The sequence below is a fragment of the Acanthochromis polyacanthus genome, chromosome 17 (assembly GCF_021347895.1).
Source record: "Acanthochromis polyacanthus isolate Apoly-LR-REF ecotype Palm Island chromosome 17, KAUST_Apoly_ChrSc, whole genome shotgun sequence".
NCBI lineage: Eukaryota > Metazoa > Chordata > Actinopteri > Pomacentridae > Acanthochromis > Acanthochromis polyacanthus.
Window position 1 is genome coordinate 31864278 of NC_067129.1, and position 19240 is coordinate 31883517.

Below are 19240 nucleotides of genomic sequence, written 5' to 3' on the forward strand. Positions count from 1 at the left end.
TTGCCCAAAGTAACTTAAAACCCATCAAAAATGAGTTAAAAGTAGTTTAAAATGCTTTTTAACCTGCAAAAAATGACCCAAAAACTTGTCCTAAAGGACTCAAAATTGCGCAAAATGACTAAAAGCTTGGTTTGTCTACATGTGCATATCAATGATCCCGCAAACTTTTAGCACTCTAGTAAGAAACTGCCTAAAATGCTTTCAAATAGGTCAAAAATTGCTTAAAAATGGCCCAAAACTGCCCCAAATGACTTGAATCCTGTCCAAAACGATTTGAAATCTATTTGAGTCCTTTGAAACTTGTCTACAATCACTAAAAAGTCATCCAACAGTTCTTTAATTGCCCAAAATGACTGTAATCCTCTTCAAAAAGACTTAGAAGTTGTTCTAAAGGACCCAAGCCTGTCCAAATGAACTCGAAAATTTTCCTTAATGAGTTAAAAAATGGTGTAAAATCCTTTGAAATGTGTTCAAAATGACTTGAAATTCTCTTGAAGTACTCAAAATTGGCCAAAAGACCTCAAAAATTTGTCTCCAAAAGGACTCAGAGTTGCCCAAAGTAACTTAAAACCCATCACAAATTAGTTAAAAGCAGTGTAAAATGCTTTGAAACCGACACAAAATGAGTCAAAAATAGTTAACGGACTCAAAATTGCGCAAAATGACTTGAAGCTTGGTTTGTCCAAGTGCAAAATTTCAGGACTCTAGTTACACTATTTGACATAGAAACAGTCTAAAATGCTTTGAAATTGGTTTAAAATTGCCCCAAATAACTTCAAACTTGTCCAAAATGATTTGACAACTATTTGAGTGCTTTGAAACTTGATTGAATGATTAAAAAGTTGTCCAACAGGCCTCAAAATTGCACCAAATGACTGGAAGACTGGCTTAAATGACTCAGAAATTGTCTTACTAGACCCAAACCTGTCCAAATGGACTTGAAATTTGTGCAGAATGAATTTGAAATTCCTTGGAAAATGTCCACAGTGACTTAAAATTGCCTAAAACGACTAAAAAATTGTCCCCCAAAAGGACTCAGAATTGCCCAAAATGACTTCAAACGCATCATAAATGAGTTAAAAGCTGTTTAAAATGCTCTGAAACTGACATGAAGTAACTCAAAAATTGCCCTAAAAGACTTCAAGTTGTGCGCCAAAAACTCAAACCTTGGCACCAAATCAGCCAAATGATCACCACGTACTTGCACCAATGCAAACGCAAAAAAAAAAAGGCTCAATATGCTTTGACTAAAGTTTCTGTTACCGTGGGAACCTCCAGAGCTCCTCCTGTCTGCGGCCTCTCCGTCGCAGTACGCTGCATGCATCTCGATCTGGCTGGAGGGGAAGGAAGTCTGGCAGATCGGACAGTCGACGGCGGCCTCGGAGTTATGAGGGACGATGGCCAGTTCCAGCTCAGGAGACTCCGACCTCTGAAGCCGACGTCCTGCCACCTCCTCCACATCTGGATCCATCCGGTCCTCCTTCACCTCCTCTTGTCTCGCAGTCTGTCCACCAGAGTCGATGCTGTCGATAGGTTCTGTCTTCTCGTCCGTTGGGGCTGAAAATGGTCACAAATAAATCTATTCCCTGCAACAACTTTCCATTCATGTCTCTGACATAACCTGAAGGGTAAAACACACCCGTTTCCTGAACAGTAACACTAAAGTTTTTGACATCAGACACTGAATGCAGCCCCAGTGACAGGTGTTTATCCAAAGTTAATGCATATTTTTTAATTAGAGTAATGACAATGGAACCAAACAGGGTTTTAGACCAAATCACTGTATCTGACAATACTACAGGTGTGCTTATTGATCAGTTAAGACAATTTAAATTGAAATTATACCACCAAAACCTCCAGTTTTCAAACTATTAACCTCAAATATGCTCTTAGGAAACACTGCATGCGTGTCCATCATTATGTAGATGACACCCAGTTTTATTCATCTAAGAAGCCAAATGAAACCACTCAGTTAGTCAAACTCCAGACAGGACTGAAGGATATAAATGTGTAAATGACTGAGGTGATTGTGTTTGGCTCTAAACATTTCAGAAACACATGATCTAACCAGATGGCATTGCTTTAGCCTCCAGCTCTACGGTGAGGAACCTTGGAGTTAATTTTGAACAGAGATATGAGGTTATAAAGTCTGTAGGACGGCCTTCTTTCATCTATGTAATCTCGTAAAAATCTGGAACATCCTGTCTCACAGTGATGCTGAAAAACTAGTTCATGCACTTGTTACTTCTAGGCTGAACTAGTGTAAATCCCTGTTATCAGGAGGTCCCAATAACTCTCTTAAAAACCTCCATATTTCTCCCATATTAGCTTCACTTCATTGACTCCCTGTAACACCCAGGATAGAATTTAAAATTCTACAACAAAAACTTTACTGACCAAGTTCCATTGTACCTTAAAGAACTAATTGTACAATATTATCCTAACAGAGCCCTTTGTTGTGGTTCCCAGAGTTTCCAGAAGCAGAATGGGAGGAAGAGCCTTCAGTTATCAGCTCCTCTGTTGTGGAATCAGCTCCTAGTTTGGGTTTTAGGAGGCAGACACCCTCTCTACTTTAAGACTACAAATAAAAAATGGCCTAAAATGCTTTGAAATTTGCATAAAATAGTTTTGAAGGACTCAAAATTGAGGACTAGTTACATTATTTAAGTTAAAAACTGCCTAAAATGCTTTGAAATGGGTCTAAAATTGCTTAAAAGTTACTCAAAACCTGTCAAAAGTGAGTTAAAAACTATTTGAATGCTTTGAAACTTGTGAAAAATTATAAAAAGTTATTGAACAGGACTCAAAATTACCCAGAATTACTTGAATCCTGTCCAAAATTACTTAAATCTCATTTTAAAAAGAATTTAAATACAGAATTCCAAAGTAAAAATATGCGTTTGATTCAAAAATGAAAACTTATTCTGCCTTTAGTCGCTCTGGAGTTCAAACACGTGTCAGATTTAGCTAAAATTGTCCAAAAAGACCAAACCTGTCTAAATTGACTCTAAACTTTTCATAAATGAATTTAAAAATGGTCTAAAAATGCTTTGAAACACGTAGAAAGTTACCCAAAATTTGTACAAAAGAACTCAAACTTGATCAGAAATGACTGAAATAGTGTCTAAAAGGAGTTAAAATTGTTGTAAAATGTTGGAAATTTGCCCAAAACTGTCCTAATGTCCTCAAAATTGTGCAAAATGACTCAACATTTGTCCAAAACGTCTTAAAACACATCTATACTGAATTAAAAGCAGTCAAAATTTATTCAAAATTGCTCAGAATGACTGGAATCCTGTCCAAAATGACTCAAAAATGGTCCAAAAAGACCAAACTCGTACAAATTGACTCGAAACTCGTCCTAAATGAGTTAAAAATAGTCTATAAAATGCTTTGAAACTTGTTCAAAGTTGCTCAAAATTTGTACAAAGGAACTCAAATTTGGCGTAAAATGACTGGAGTCCTGTCAAAAATTAGTTGAAAACCATTCTAATGCTTTGAAACTTGTCTAAAAGGATTTACACAATTGGAATAAAAATGGCTCAAAAAGACTCAAAAACTGTTCAAAAACACCAAACCTGTCCAAACTGACTCAGAAATTGTCAGAAATGAGTTAAAAAATGGTCTAAAATGCTTTGAAACTTGTCCAAGTTACTCAAAGTTTGTACAAAAGAATTCAGATTTGGCCCAAAATTGCTGGAATCTTGTCCAAAATAAGTTTATTTGAATGCTTTGAGATTTGTCTAAAAGGATTAAAAAGTTGTCCAACAGGACTCACAATTGCTGAAAAAGACTCAAAAATTGTCCATAAAGAACAAACCTGTCCAAACTGAGTTAAATGGTCTAAAATGCTTTGAAATTTTTCCAAAGTTACTTAAAAATTCAACAAAAAGACTCAGAATTGCCCCAAAATGAGTTAAAACTGTTTAAAATATTGGAAACTTGCCCACAATCGTCCTAAAGTCCTAAAAACTTCTGTGTGGCTGCGCTGATAGAACAATTTAGGCGTTGGCTTCTTGTTGTTTAATTCAAAGTGTTTCATTACCGTCCACTTCCATCTCTTCGTCCTGTGGCGGCGGCTCGTCGCCGGTACGAGAATCTTCTTGGACGATCATCTCGACTTCAGGAGAGTCGGTGCTTTCAGGAGGCGGCTGTGGAGAAACCTGAGTGATGGGATGGGAAACTTTTCAGACTGAAACTGGAGAAAATGCCAAAACACAACAGGAAGAGCAGATATTACTGAAGCATTTCATTCAACATGTTCAGGCTGTATCTGTGTAACTTGATCACCAGTAATCAGCGCCTGCATCGACACTGAACAATCCATACGGATCCATCCATAGTTTTGATGTCTGACGAGAAGTTTTTGACCACATTACAACCTGATTTCTTTCATACATCGTGACCAGTTTAGTGCTGCATCCAACAGAACTTAAAACCTTCAGACTTTCTTAAAAATGGATCGTTTCAGACATTCAGCGCTGAAACTCACCTCAGCTCCGTCGTCTTTCATCAGATCTTGCGTGACGTCGCTCAGTGGTGTCTCTGTTGTCAAAAAAACCAAACTTGTCAGAAGCTTACTGTCACGGTACCACAATGACTGCACAGGAAGTAGATCTGTTTGAGGCCTTTAATGTGTGAAGCAGACGTGGAACATCTAGGTGGAAGCTTTAAATGATTCCTTTCATTACCTGGACAAACCTCGCAGTCATCGACGTCCACCGGTTCTTCATCGCCGTCCTTCTTTTCTTCTTCTTCTTCTTCTTCTGTCTTTTCCTTCTCTCCTCGCTCCTCTTCCTCCTCCTCCTCTGCCTCGGGTGGAAGACTCTCGGCTGCTTCGCTCAGTTTTTGAGCTCTCAGTCTGAGGCCTCGTCTGAAAACACATTTCAGTCACATCAGATGTAAAGTTTAAACTGAGAAATTTCATTTTAAAAATAATTTAAATACAGAATTCCAACATTCAAAGATGTTTTTGGTTTAAAACGAAAACTTATTCTGCCTTTAGTCGCTCTGGAGTTCAAACACTTGCCAGGTTTAAGTCAACAATCCAAACTTTATTTGGATTTGGTGTGATTTTACTGCCTGATCGGGCTCATTACTGACACCTGGTGGTTGCTGCTGAGTCGTGCATCAAACCCAGAAGAGTAGATTTAAACACAAACACCTGAAAACTAAAAACCATGGACAAAGTGGGACCAGATTTGATGCAGCAGAAACACAAACAGCTGAAATAAATAATACAAATCTGAAAAAGGTAAAAAACAAAATACAATAACTTTAGTATATTTATGAAGCCGTTTAAAGTTCTACCTTCATAGTATGAATATTTTCAGAGCTTCAGGCCCTTTGAGTGTGTTAAAAATTCACGCTTTTTAAATTGAAGTTACTTTTTCCATCATTTGTGAGCCTCAGATCTTTGTTAGATTTATGTTCCAACATATTTTGCAGGTCAGAAGACAGAAGGATGGAAAGTTTCCTGTCAAACAAAGACTCAGATGGAATCAAAGCGTGAGACTTTATATCTGAAATGCAGCAAACTCAAGCAGAGACAAAATAGTGGCTTGAAGTTTAGACTTCCCCAGAGCGTCTGGTTTTATAGATTTGTAAACTGAAAGTTGATTTAAAGAACCCGAATATTTAATTAATAGATGTGACTCATTCTGTGACAAAAATACTTTTTAACCCTCATGTCGTCTTGCAGAATTTTTCTTCCTGAAGGTTTTGCAATTTCAGAAATTTGGGGAATTTTTTTGATGAATTTGTGGATTTTTTTCAGACAATGACCAATAGTTTTTGGTGCCTGTAAATAAGGACAACAGGAGGGTTAAAAATGTCATATTTTGCAGTTTTAACAGAACTCAGATGTGTTTTTCGGCCCTGAATATTCCCTGTGTTTGTCTGTATTTAACAAAGCAGCTCAAAAAGCAGAAAATGGATTTTAAGACGTTGATTCTTTCAAAAGCGTTTTACCTTTGAGGAGCGGGATGTTGTGGCGATTCAGCGAGCAACTCTGGTGACGGAGATTTCTAAAGGAAAAAAATCATGCTTGTTTAGTGCACACGTTTAGAAAAAGTCACAATAAAAATCCTTATAGAGAGAAGTCGGGAGGAAATCCTGCAGAAGTTTAGTGTTCTGTGCAGTAAAAACACGCCACATATGACTTATTAAATGTCTCTGAGTACATTTTATGACTGAAACTAAGTGTTGCAGCTGCCCTTAGTGGTTCTACAGCAGTATATCTCAGAGCTAACAGGTAAATAAGATCAGATTTATGAGTGGATGATGGTACCTCTGGCTGTGGCAGGATGGCTTCCCCCCACTCTGCCTTCCTCATCAAACACCTCTGAGCCTGTTTCAGACTCTTTTCATAAACTTCCATCTGAGCCAGGATCACCTGAGAGCAGAACAAAGGTGGAAAAAAACTCTTTTATTTGAAGGATGACCTCAGTATTTATTATGATGCATTAATAAACATAATTTGTCTTTGAAATAACAACAAATTTGTGTAAATACAATTGGTTGATTTTAATATAGTAAAAATTGTGCAATTTTTTAGTCAAACAATGTAAAAGAAATAATTATTATTTGTATAAATACAGATGTATTTTCAATTATGACCTGTTTTGCTTTTTTTTTTTTTTACACTTAACATGTAAATTAATATTCGTCAATGTCAGAAATTCAACAAAACAGAAAAAATCTGTAAAATTAAATTAAAAAGGACATTTTCTTGAATATGAATTTATTTTGCTGATTTAAACAGCGGCATGGCTCAGTGGGTAGAGTGGCCGTCTTGCAACCGAAGGGTTGCCGGTTCGATCCTCGCCCCGTCATGTTCGAGGTGTCCCTGAGCAAGACACCTAACCCCGAATTGCTCCGGATGGGGTCGTGGTTAGCGCCTTGCATGGCAGCTTCCGCCATCAGTGTGTGAATGAATGGGTGAATGTGATGTGTCATGTAAAGTGCTTTGGGTACCTTGCAGGTATAGTAAAGCGCTATATAAATACAGACCATTTACCAAACACAAAAAAATTATACATTTGACTGGAAAAAGGTAAAGAAAAAATATTTCTAAAATTACGGATTTTTGATGCAAATATTATTTACAGTGTTGGCCTGTGTTTGTACAGTTAACGTTAACATGTTTTTTAGTGATTTTACCAGTTATTATCTTTAATCTAACAAAACCGGGAAATTATGTAAAATAAAAGTAAAAAATAATTACTGACCATTTTTCAGGCCTTAATTAAATGAATTATTTTGTGAAATAACAGCAAATATCTGTAAAGTAATAATACAATTTGATGAATGAAATACAGTAAAAAATTTTACAGATTTTATCTTTTTTTTTTTTTTACAATTATTTGCAAATAAATATATTTTTATTGATTTTATTAGCTTTTATCTGTAGTTTAGCAAAATTTGTAAAACAACAGTTCACTATTATAAAACTTACAGGTAAAAACACACAAAAACATTTGCTTTTTTTTACAGTTTGTAAATTAGATTTTATTGGATGTTAGCTCTTATACTAACTAGACGTGAACACAGTGAAAGGATCACCTTGGTGTATCTGTCGGGGTCCAGGCCTCGGGGACAGAAGGGAACCCCCCAGTAGTAGTGGACCGTCGGCCCGTCTGCAGGCTGACCAGACGGAGGCGCCGTCCTGCTGATCGCCCCCAGGCTGGAACCAGAAGAAGGAGAAGAAGCAGCTCTGGGTGTTCTATTGGAGCTGCTCTGATCACATCTCTGAGGAGTCAGGCTGGAAACGGGGAAAGAGGCGTTCCAATCCTCATCAAAATCTCAGCTTTAAATACTTTTAAATGTCATTTCATTCCAACTTTTATGACAATGACGTCTTTTTTTATGCTGTTTTGACAACAGAAAACATCCAAGAACCTTCTAAATACAGTAAAATCTCATTAATTCAAAATCATGAAGAAACCACAAATGTATTTAAATTAAGTTAAGCTTAAATTTATTACATCGTTAAGAAACAAGATCTTACTGTAGATGGAAAAGTAAACACCAATAGTGACTCATGCTGGTTTTTCCAAGTTAATAAAACAATAATAAATAATATTTTCATTTTACAAAATCTAATACAAGAAAAATACGTTCAGGAGGCTGAAAGCAAAGACTGTCTTTGAATTAAAGACGTTTAAATTAATTAAATCAAACTTACTGATACTGTTTGGACGATAAACATATTGGCTTTAATTGACGAATCAATAATTATGATTGTAAAAACAACTATAATAACCTAAAAACTGGCTGTTAGGTTTGTTTAAAACACAACAGTTTCATTTTATAACAAATAAAAGACATTTAAATCAATCAAATCGAGTTTATTGATTCTGTCGGGACGATAAAAAGAACTTTAAATTAATCGAGTAACTCAGGTTTGAATTAAGTTTTACTGTAGCTGGAAAAATATCTTTAAACTCTGACACATGCTCATTTCTCCCACAGTTATCAATATAATCATAAACAATATTATCATTTTCTAACATCTAAAACAAGAAACATGTTCAGGAAGCTGGAAGCAAAAATTGTGTTTGAATCAAAGACATTTAAATTCATTAAATCAAACTTTTTCATACCACTGGGATGATTAAAAACATTGAAATTAGGCAGGTAATTTGGGTGTAAGTGATTAGAACAACAGAACATGTAAATAAGTGTTTACTATCTGCATTAGCTTCAACTGACTAATCACTAATTATGGAAGAATCACAATAAACAAAAATTATGTCTCAACGAGCCACAGTGAGGAATTAGTTTTTCCACTACGATAAAAAAACGGGCTAAAACAGAAGAAGGAGACTTCAAAGTGTAGAAAATTAAATTATCGAGCAGATTTCATCATTAAGTCGGATCAATCTGAATTTAAATCACTGACATTTGAGTTTAAACGAACACAATGTGAAGTCAGTGCAGCTTAACCCACGTGTCGTCCTTACCAAAAAATGTCTTATAAAAGTCCAAAAATTCAGAAAACATTTCTCCAAATTTATACAAATTTGCAAAATCTTCAGGAAGAAAACTAAAAAGTTTCCCTTGAAAGTTTTATTTTTTTAAATAAAAAATCAAATTTAAAAGCAAAATTCACTGGATTTTGGTTGATTTTTTTTCTGAATGTTCTTAAACATTTTTTATTTGTTTTTTTCCACCAAAAAATGTTGTTGCCTTGTCTGAAAAGAGTCCAAAAATTCAGAAAAAAATTCTTCAAATTTATAAAAATTTGCTAAATCTTCAGGAAGAAAACTCCTGAAAAGTTTCCCTCAAAAGTTTCATTTATTTAAATAAAAAATCCCCAAATTTGACAGTGAAATTCACTGGATTTTGGTAGATTTTTTTCTGAATGTTCTTAAACATTTTTTATTTGTTTTTTTCCACCAAAAAAATGTTTAAAATTTCCTAAAAAACATTCTGAAAATGTGGATGTTTTCACTGTCAAAATATTTTTTTTTCCCACATTTTTAAAACTTTAAAACAGGTCGATTTGACCCGCAGGACGACAGAAGGCTTAAAGGTTATTTAAATGTGTCAATGAGACTTTTGTGTTTCTCTACCTGCAGCTGGTCTCTGGAGAATCTTCCTCCAGGTGGTTCAGGGAGGTTGTCTGGCTCTCTGCCCGATGAGGAGGCGTCTCCCCTGGGAAGACCGGGCTGGGAGAGCCCCCTACCTGCTGCAACCGGGAGAGGAGGACAGAGGAAAAAATGTGAGATCCTCCTGATAAAAACACACTTTTCAAACATCATATTGTATATTTATGAACAACACTGGAGCTGTCTGACACTTTGTGGTGAGAATAAGAAGTAAAACGTGCCACTTAAAGGATAAATCTGGTTTTCTTTCACAGTATATTTTAAACAATCCACATAAACACCGTCCTGACTCACTGCAGCACCAAATATACATCAAATATGTCTAAAAAAATGTGGTTTATCTCCAAAATAAATAAGCGACAGTATTTATATTAGCTTCATAATTCGCAGTTTCTCAGTCTAATATGCATTATTGTCTGTTGAAGTAGCGTTTTATACATTTTTATAACAGATTTTGAGTATGTTTCACATTTTGTCTTATTAATTTGTGGAATTTGCTTCCGTTATTCGCCTGATTTGACATTCATTGTACTGTAAAGCGCTCTGTGACTTTGTCTGCTCCACAAATAATGTTTTTTTTTTAATTATTATTCAGTTTTTTCTCCTATTTCCAAAGCTTCTCTGCTGTCTTTGGCTCTCAGCTCAAAGCCTGTCGGTTCTTATTGCAGAAAATCTCACAGATACGTAGTTTTATATTCTGTCATTTTCAGACGTGCTAACTTCAGATGAAGTCTGAGGGTTTTTATGGATTTAAAGGGCAACACTGAGGGTAAAAAGGGTCAAATCATCGTGAAACTCCTCAAATAATCACTTACAATGAGATGAATTTAGATTTTTGTGTGACAAGGTTTCAGAAATGTTGTGTTTAAATATGAAAATTAGGTGGTGTATTATCTTCTCTTCAGACAGGCGTGTTCCCCTCTGCTTTTAAAACCTCTATTATAAAACCTCTCCTGAAGAGAAGCAATTTGGATACAGCTGTAGCTATAATTTTAGACCTGTATCCAATTTGCCATTTTTAAGTAAACTTTTAGAGAAGATTGTTTTGAACCAATTAAATGATTTTATTAGTTTAAGAAATATTTATGAAATTTATCGATCTGGTTTTAGGAAAAATCACAGTACAGAGACTGCTCTGGTCAAAATTGTTAATGACCTCAGGTGCAATATGGATAACAAATTACCCTCTGTTTTAGTTTTATTGGACCTGAGTGCTGAATTTGATACTGTTGACCACAAAATTCTTTTAAGTAGACTGCATGATTTTATTGGCATCTCAGGCACTGTTTTTAGCTGGTTTGAATCTTATCTTAGAGGTAGAAAGTTTTATGTGAACCTTGGGGATCATTTATCACAATGGTATGACATTGGGTGTGGTGTTCACCAGGGTTCAATTTTAGGCACTACTCTTTTTAATCTTTATATGCTTCCACTAGGTAGTGTCATCAGGAAACACGGCATCAATTTCCAAAGCTATGCTGACGACACTCAGCTTTATGTTTGCATGTTCGAGCCAAAAGCTTTACAGTGACAACTTTGTTTTAATCGCTCGGAAAATACCGTCAACACACAGAAAAAATACATTTAAAAGGCAAAAAATGTTTTATAAATTAGGCTATGAACAACATATGAAAAAAACTTAGGGAATACAGACAAGAATAAAAAAGAATAAAAAGTGAAGTCAGCTAAAGCGAAGATTTCTTCCTCAGAGTTGGAGGAAAAAATAATTTTGACAAAAATATGTATCAAATTTGTAGCAAATTTCCCCATTATGGGTTAAATTGAAGGTTGTCTTATCTGATAAAATGTTCTATAAGTGAGCCTGTGAAAAAACGTTTTTTTTTAAAAAAAATGCCTCACATTAATGCACAAATGAAGCATCTTGTTACTGAATTTCATTTGACTATTTCACTTATTATTCATTTATTAGCTTTAAAAGAGAAATAAAAAAGTTTGATTCATTTACAATAATCCTCATTAATTAAATGAAACCACAGTCTGAATTAAATACGACGTGTCCACTGCTGTAAAAACTGTTCAAATATCTCCAATTATTTGTAAAATAAAGATATTAAAGTTTGTTCCATCTGTCTGTCCAACAACACTGATTCTCCTGACACTCGTTTAACATCACATCTGTTGCCTGAAACTCTACTTTGAAGGTGATTTTTTGAGAAAATGATGAGTTTTATTCCTCAGAATGATTAAAGCTGAAGCTGTGAGTGAGCTGTGTGCTCCGTACCGTGACGTCTTCGTCTTCGTCGGACAGAACCAGCGTCATGTCGCTGGTCAGCTCCGTCTCTGAACACTTCCAGTCTTTGGCTTTCGTGTTCGGCTCGTCTGCATCACGTGAAAACAGACAAAGAAAACACTATAGAAGTTCTGACTGCAGCTCAAACCGAAGGAAGAGGAAACAGAAAGATGTTTTTAACGTACCTGAGTGGGACGACTGGGAGGCGACGTTTCCAACCTGTAGGTGTCAAAATTAATTATTATTACTAAATATAATAATAATTATTACAATAATAAAAATAACAACAACAATAAAACACTTTAGTTCTACAGCACCTTTAAAAACTGGCATTAAAACATCAGATAAACCAATAAAGGAAATAAAACATAGAAAAAAAAAATGCACAACTTTAAAAATGTTTTTAAAAATCAGAGAAAAGTTCAACAGAAGTTATAATTTAATGCGATTGCTCCCTAATTTACCTGCTCACCTAAAAATGAACCCTCTGAGTCCTAAAACTGCCGGCAGGTTGTCTTTAAAAATCTGCTAAAATCAAACTCTTCATCAAAAACAGTGAGAACTGACGGATTTTCAACTTTCCAACAGTCCTCGAACTAAACATCTGCTCCATCAAAAATCTAATTTCAGCCTAATTTCTAAGCCCGAATGGTGGTTTCTGGCCTCCAAATATTTGGCCCCTATTAAAGACGAATATCCGAATATTCGTTCCGCAGAAGACAGGGTTAGATGGAGGCAATCGATTCGTTGTGGCGACCCCTGAAGGGAAAAGCCGAAAGGAAGAGAAGAAGATCCGAATATTCGTTCCGCCCCCTAATGTCCGACGTGTGTGTGTGTGTGTGTGTGTGTGTGTGTGTGTGGGGGGGGGGGGGGGGGGGGGGGAGGCTTGTGGCGGAGACGGCCCCTCCCGGGTCCAAATTTTGCCTTCGTTTTGTCTTCAGTTAAACTAAACAATTCCCAAACAGCGGAGGTCTTCAGCATCTTATCTTGTGTTTATGCAACGAAGTGAAGCGTGACGTCAGAGTCGGCAGCAACCCGGCCATTCGGGTGGTGTTTACAAACACGAATGGAGGAGCCGAAGTGGGCCGAAGGGAAGAGACGAGCTCCGAATATTTTCGTCTGGTGGGAGGAAGGTGTGATCACATAGACATATGTGTTTATGTTTATACAGGATGTCCGGAAAAGCAAAAGTAACAATCGATTAGATTTTGGAGGTGATCCGGATCACCGTCTGGATCCAGGATTTTTTAGAAGGTCGAAGGACAACTGAGAGATGGCTGTAAAGTAACAGTCTAATTGATTGTTACTTTTGCTCTTCCGGACATCCTGTAAAAATTTGGTGAAAATCCATCCATGACTTTTTGAGTTATGCTGTTAACAGACAAACACACACACGCACACAGATGGCATGGCGGAGGTCTGCGCTCTCCGAGTGCTTCTCTAGTTTTTATTTTGTTCTATTTTATTTTATCTTATTTTATTATATTTAATTTTACTTAATTTTATTTCATCTTATTAATTAACTTGTTCATTTTATTTAATTTTATCTTATTTTTTAGGTTATTCTATTTTATCTAACTTTATTTTATCCTATTTTATCTTATTTTTTAAAATTCTATTATATTTTGTTTTATTTTAATTTACTGTAGTTAATTTCATTTTACCTTCCGTTTGCACCCTTAATACTCTGTTTTATCTTCTTGTTTGCCTGTTTATTGAACATCCATTATTATTATTATTATTATCATCCATCCACCTCCTTTTTTGCAGATTATTCAGTCCCTAACAGAAATGAACTGAAGCTGATCAGCTGATTGAGGAGCACCTGTGCATGTGAGTGGGCGGAGTCTATATAAGGAGGTCGTTTGTTCAGATCGCTCTCTGCTGCAGATTTCAGGTTTTCCTTCATTTACCGTTGACACAGTAAACTTAAGATAAAAAACATCAGAATTACAGATGCATTCATTAAAATAGTTTATTCTCACTTTTGTTTTGAGCTTTAGATGCCTTGAAAGTTTGTTTTGAGATTTTTTAAAAATGTACTTGTTTTAGTCGCTGCATTTTGTTCTCTTATTTTTACTGCATGTGCAGCTTTTAGTCGTTCAGTGTGAACCCTTTTTTACAACTTATACTCATATTTTAGGGGATTTTATTTTAAGATTAGCGTTAGTTTTGTCGTTCTCATGGTTGGTGCTCCTGAACTGATGTCTAATGACCCGAGGTAAATGCTTTTCAGCTGTGAAAGAAGGAAAGAACTGAGAGAATGCGGTGCAGAACGAGGCGTCGGTACAGTATTTAAAATGTTTTATCTTGTTAAAGTAAGAATAAATCATCAGCAGGAGCGTTGTTAAAGTGGAAGATCGGTGTGAAAAAAGTGCAAAAAGTTCCTCAGATGAGAAGAAATTTAGCCTCGTCACATTTAAGGAGGAAACTTAAGATGTTTAACAGAACCACAACTTTATTTTCAAATGTAAAACATATATGAAGGTTAATGTCATTAAAATTATGGATGTTTAGGTTTGTTTAAACTGTTTACTTTTGCATTTAAGGTTTTATTTCCCCTTATCTCAGACTTAAGGAATTATTTCAGGCTTCTTTTATTGCATGTGCAGCTTTAAATTTTTTAATGTGAACCCTTTTTGCCAGTTCACTCATATTTGAGGGGATTTTATTTCAAAATTAGCGTTAATTTTGTCGTTCTCGTGGTCGTTGCTCCTGAACTGACGTCTAATAATCTGAGTTAAATGTTTTTCAGCTGTGAAAGAAGGAAAAAGGCTGGAACTGAGTAAATAAACTGAGGATTGGTGTGAAAAGTTCCTCTGATCAGAAATTGAGCCTCAAGTGTCACATTTAAGGAGGAAATGCTCCGGGGTTTGCTGTTAGAAAAAAATTCAACTTTATTTTTGAAATTTAAAATGTATGTGAAGGTTCATATGAAAGTGGTGCATTTTAGGATCTGAGTTTATTTAAACTATGTTTGTATTTAAGGTTTTCTTTCCCCCCTTATGCTGGACTCGAGCTTAAAAGGAAAAAGTCTATTTGTGTTTAAAGAGTTTAATAATCTTGTTTAAAGTGAGAATAAAGTATCAGGAGCTTTGTTAAAGTGGAGGGTTGGAGTGAAAAAAGTTCCTCTTATAAGAAATTGAGCCTCTAGTGTCACATTTAAGGAGGAACCTTGAGATGTTTAACAGAACCGTAACTTTATTTTTGAAATTTTAAAACATATTGTGGGGAATATTCATTTCAACCTATCTATCAAACAATCATGTTTTAATTCTATCTTTAGTTATAATCCATTTAATCATCATTTAATCACATCATGTAATCAATTATATATCAGTGTGCTTGCAACTTGTATTAACCCCATAATCAAATATATTAGAGTGCTAATGAAAATGTTTAAGCTTCAACTTCTAACCTAAAAGAAAATGTTGACTTAAGGTAAATATTTCACACTCAATTTAGCAAAAGGCCTGTGGTTTCATATGACCTTAAGACGGAGCGCTGGGGGAAAAGTACCTCGCATTCCATCCTCGCTTCAACTCGACAAGTTGACACAAAAATAAGACACAGGCTGACTGTTTTAAGAGAAAAAGGTACAACACCCATTAAACCAGATGGAAAACCTTGAGAGAGGGTGGGCTTCTGTGGTTTCAGAGATGTGCTGAGTGTCATGTAGGCACAGGGGACAGAGAAGGGGCAGAAAGGTTTAAGTAAAGGTCAGTTGCTCAAACAAGAATAAAAGTTAAAGTATTAAACCATAAAACAATATTGGGGAATTAAGATTAAAATATAATGTTCATGAGAAAGATACTTAAAAGGAAATGAAATCCGCAGTGTCTTAAATTAACAATAAATGGGGGATAAGCAGAGGAATCTTATACTATTTAATGAGGATCCTAAATTAAAATCAGATTAAGGAATAGAATCATTCAGATCTGCCGTATATGTATAATTAAATTATTGATAGTGTTATTAAAATGTTTAATTCTGCACACCCGTTGGTTTCAACGCCGAGTTAAAATGAAGCCCGGATTTTGCTACTTCCTGGTCGCCGTTTTGGATTTTTTGGAGCCAGTGACGTAAAAAGCGTCGTCAAACAGGCTGGACCGGAGAGAAACTAGGGGCAGGATTGGCCGAGGACTCTCTTATCCCGCCCACATTTTACCGCAGAGGCTTCTGTTGCTGTCTATCAAGTATAGCCACGCCCCCTGGCTCCGCCAACTTTAACGATTTATTTAAAATTCGGTATTGATTTATTTTAAGATCGGCCACTTGATCTCTCATTTTGACCATGAAAACTAACGGGGAAAAAATCCTGAGCTGTAGAACATCAGTCTATCAAATTTTATTTTTTCCAAAAATGAATTGGGGTCTATGGAGAAAAAGCTTTTTGGAGCCAACCCTAGCGGACGGCGGGATATTGCAAGTTTTTGACACTTCCGGGTTGGCTTCAATTCTGGAGCCAGATGCTACGTCCACTATATATATTTGCATTTAAGGGTTTTTTTATCCCTCGTCTTGGATTTCAGGAGCCTTTTAAGAGGAAAAGTCTGTTTCTGTGTTTAAAATGTTTTTCTTGTTTAAAGTGAGTATAAATCATCAGCAGCTGCCGGACGTTCGTTAAAGTGGAGGGTTGGAGTGAAAAAAGTGCAACAATGTAAAGAAAAATCCTACCAAAGTAAAAGTATATGGCGGCTAAATTGCAGTAAAAGTTGTATTTGGTTTGTCTGACATTAGATTAACAGTGAGTCATCAGAGCGTCTGCAGCAGGTTTAAACTATTTTTATATCAGCTTCATATTCAGGGACACCAGAAAAAAAAAAAATCTGTGTTCAGCTTTTCCATAATCGGATATTTGCACAGATGTTGGATCATTTTATTAAAAAAGATGAGTTAAATGTGTTGAAAAGTCTTTAATTGTTCTTTATTTTTACAATCCAAAGGTTTCTAGTTGTGCTTGGTGGTCTCAATAATTCATATTAAACGGTTCTAATGATTCACTACACAATGTTTTTGGACATTTTAATATTTAAAACATTTTATTTCTATTTAGTCACAGGTTTTGACAATGTAATAATAATATCTTTGGATAATTTAATAATATTTGAAAGCATTTAATTATGATTTCTGAATATTTAATAACACTTTAAATATGTTTAATGACCAGCAGGAGGAGTTGCTGCTGCTACATGTGGAAAAACGTTATTGTCATTCACTCACAAGTTTTTGGATTACCTGTTGATATTTATTTCATAGTTTTTTTTTATTTATTTTAAAAAAAGTGCACTGCTGAAGATGAACAGAAGTGAAGCAGACGTTCGTTTACGTTCGTTTCCTCTCTGAGAGCTGAACTCACCTCCCTGCTGACTGAAAGAATCTCAGACTTTTCCTGAACGTCGCTGCGGCTCTCCTGACGTCTTTCCGTCCCGTCGAACGTCGGACTTCCAGATCGACCTTGGCTCAGCTCGGTTGGTCCTCGGTCGGGTTTGTTGTGGAGCCGTTCTGAGAGGAACACCGGGCTCTTGGGCCTTGCGGTGGCGCTTAAACTGTCCTGAGAAGAGAGCGTGAACCCTGAGTTTTCACATGTGGGGCTACAGACGGAGGCGTGGGGTTTGCAGGCACTTGGAGATGTCTCTCGCTGAGCATTCCGGCCAAAGACGGGGCTCGGATCGGCCTCGGAGGAGACGGGGCGCGGTGGCGTGGGGTCGCTCTCGGGGAACGTCGGGCTCTTGGGCTGAGCAGGAATCTGAGTGGAGGCCCAGCTGTCCTGGGAGCACAACACGAAGCCGGAGTTCCTGCAGGAGTCCAGCTGGTCCTGGGGCAGCCGGCTGATGTGAACTTCAGCTCTGCCACCGGTCGACGGGAAGACGGGAGATTTACAGAGCTGGAGCTCGTCGATCTGCGTCGAGTCGGAGCTCTGGAGGAAACAAATCAGAATTCACTGCTGCTCCCTTCAAAGTCACAAATATAAACAGAATGTACAGATAAGCATAAAAACAAAAATATGACCTGAACGTATAATCAAATGTAGAAAATATTTACTAAAAACCAGTAGAAAAACATGACCTGAAAGTATAACCAAATGTAGAAAATATTTACTAAAAACCAGTAGAAAAATATGACCTAAAAATATAAATACAAATTAAAAAATATGAGCTAAAAATATTAACTAAAAATATATTTTAAAAAAAGTACAAAAATATGCCCTAAATAATAAACAAAAAAATGTTACCTAAAATATGTAGAAAAATACGTCCTAAAAATATAAATATAAATATATATAGAAAAATATGTCTTCAAAATATAAACATAAGTACAAACACATGTCCTAAAAATATATAAAAATAAGTACAAAACTTAGTTATAAGTAGAAATATATGCACTAAAAATATATAAAAACTAAGTAGAAAAATATGTCCTAAAATATAAATGCAAATAGAAAAATATGATCTGAAAATACAAACATAAACAGAAAAACAAGTCCTAAAATATACACAAAAACAGAAAAATGTGGCTTAAAATATATTAAAAAATAAGTAGAAAAATATGTCATCAAAATATATAAAACAAGTAGAAAATTAGATATAAGTAGAACAATACGAACGAAAAAATATAAAAAGGTACAAAAATAAGAACTAAAAACACATACAGTGGGTACGGAAAGTATTCAGACTCCTTGACATTTTTCACTCTCTGTGTCATTGCAGGCATTTGCCAAAATAAAAAAAGTTCATTTTATTTCTCATTAATGTACACTCAGCACCCCATCTTGACAGAAAAAAACCCAGAAATGTAGAATTTTTTGCAAATTTATTAAAAAGAAAACTAAAATATGACATGGTCAGAAGTATTCAGAGCCTTTGCAGCGACATTCATATTTAACTCACATGCTGTCCATTTCTTCTGATCCTCCTCCAGATGGTTCTGCTTCTTTATTGGAGTCCAGCTGTGTTTAATTAAACTGATTGGACTTGATTAGGAAAGGCACACACCTGTCTGTATAAGACCTTACAGCTCACAGTGCATGTCAGAGCAAATGAGAATCATGAGGTGGAAGGAACTGCCCAAGGAGCTCAGAGACAGAATTGTGGCAAAGCACAGATCTGGACAAGGTTACAAAAGAATTTCTGCAGCACTCAAGGTTCCTCAGAGCACAGTGGCCTCCATAATCCTCAAATGGAAGAAGTTTGGGACGACCACAACTCTTCCTAGACCTGGCCGTCCAGCCAAACTGAGCAATGGTGGGAGAAGAGCCTTGGTGAGAGAGGTAAAGAAGAACCCAAAGATCACTGTGGCTGAGCTCCAGAAATGCAGTCAGGAGATAGGAGAAAGTTCCACAAAGTCAACTATCACTGCAGCCCTCCACCAGTCGGGG

General features: G+C 36.0%; 1 protein-coding gene across 7 annotated transcripts in view; it reads right to left on the reverse strand.

Moving 5' to 3' along the window:
- The window catches only part of uimc1 (ubiquitin interaction motif containing 1), a 42069-nt gene that overhangs the window by 12761 nt on the left and 10068 nt on the right, over positions 1 to 19240 (reverse strand). For 5 of the 7 annotated variants that reach the window (XM_022218533.2, XM_022218532.2, XM_022218529.2 and 2 more), the window contains exons 8-18: positions 17222 to 17782; positions 12048 to 12081; positions 11854 to 11951; positions 9576 to 9691; positions 7564 to 7762; positions 6290 to 6394; positions 5971 to 6026; positions 4692 to 4873; positions 4493 to 4545; positions 4046 to 4163; positions 1264 to 1557 (exon numbers count right to left, since the gene is read on the reverse strand). In XM_022218533.2, coding sequence (XP_022074225.2) covers positions 1264 to 1557; positions 4046 to 4163; positions 4493 to 4545; positions 4692 to 4873; positions 5971 to 6026; positions 6290 to 6394; positions 7564 to 7762; positions 9576 to 9691; positions 11854 to 11951; positions 12048 to 12081; positions 17222 to 17782 — 1816 coding nt within the window. The remainder of the gene's footprint in view (positions 1 to 1263; positions 1558 to 4045; positions 4164 to 4492; positions 4546 to 4691; positions 4874 to 5970; positions 6027 to 6289; positions 6395 to 7563; positions 7763 to 9575; positions 9692 to 11853; positions 11952 to 12047; positions 12082 to 17221; positions 17783 to 19240) is intronic. The other 2 variants (XM_022218530.2, XM_022218534.2) reach the window with 2 other exon arrangements.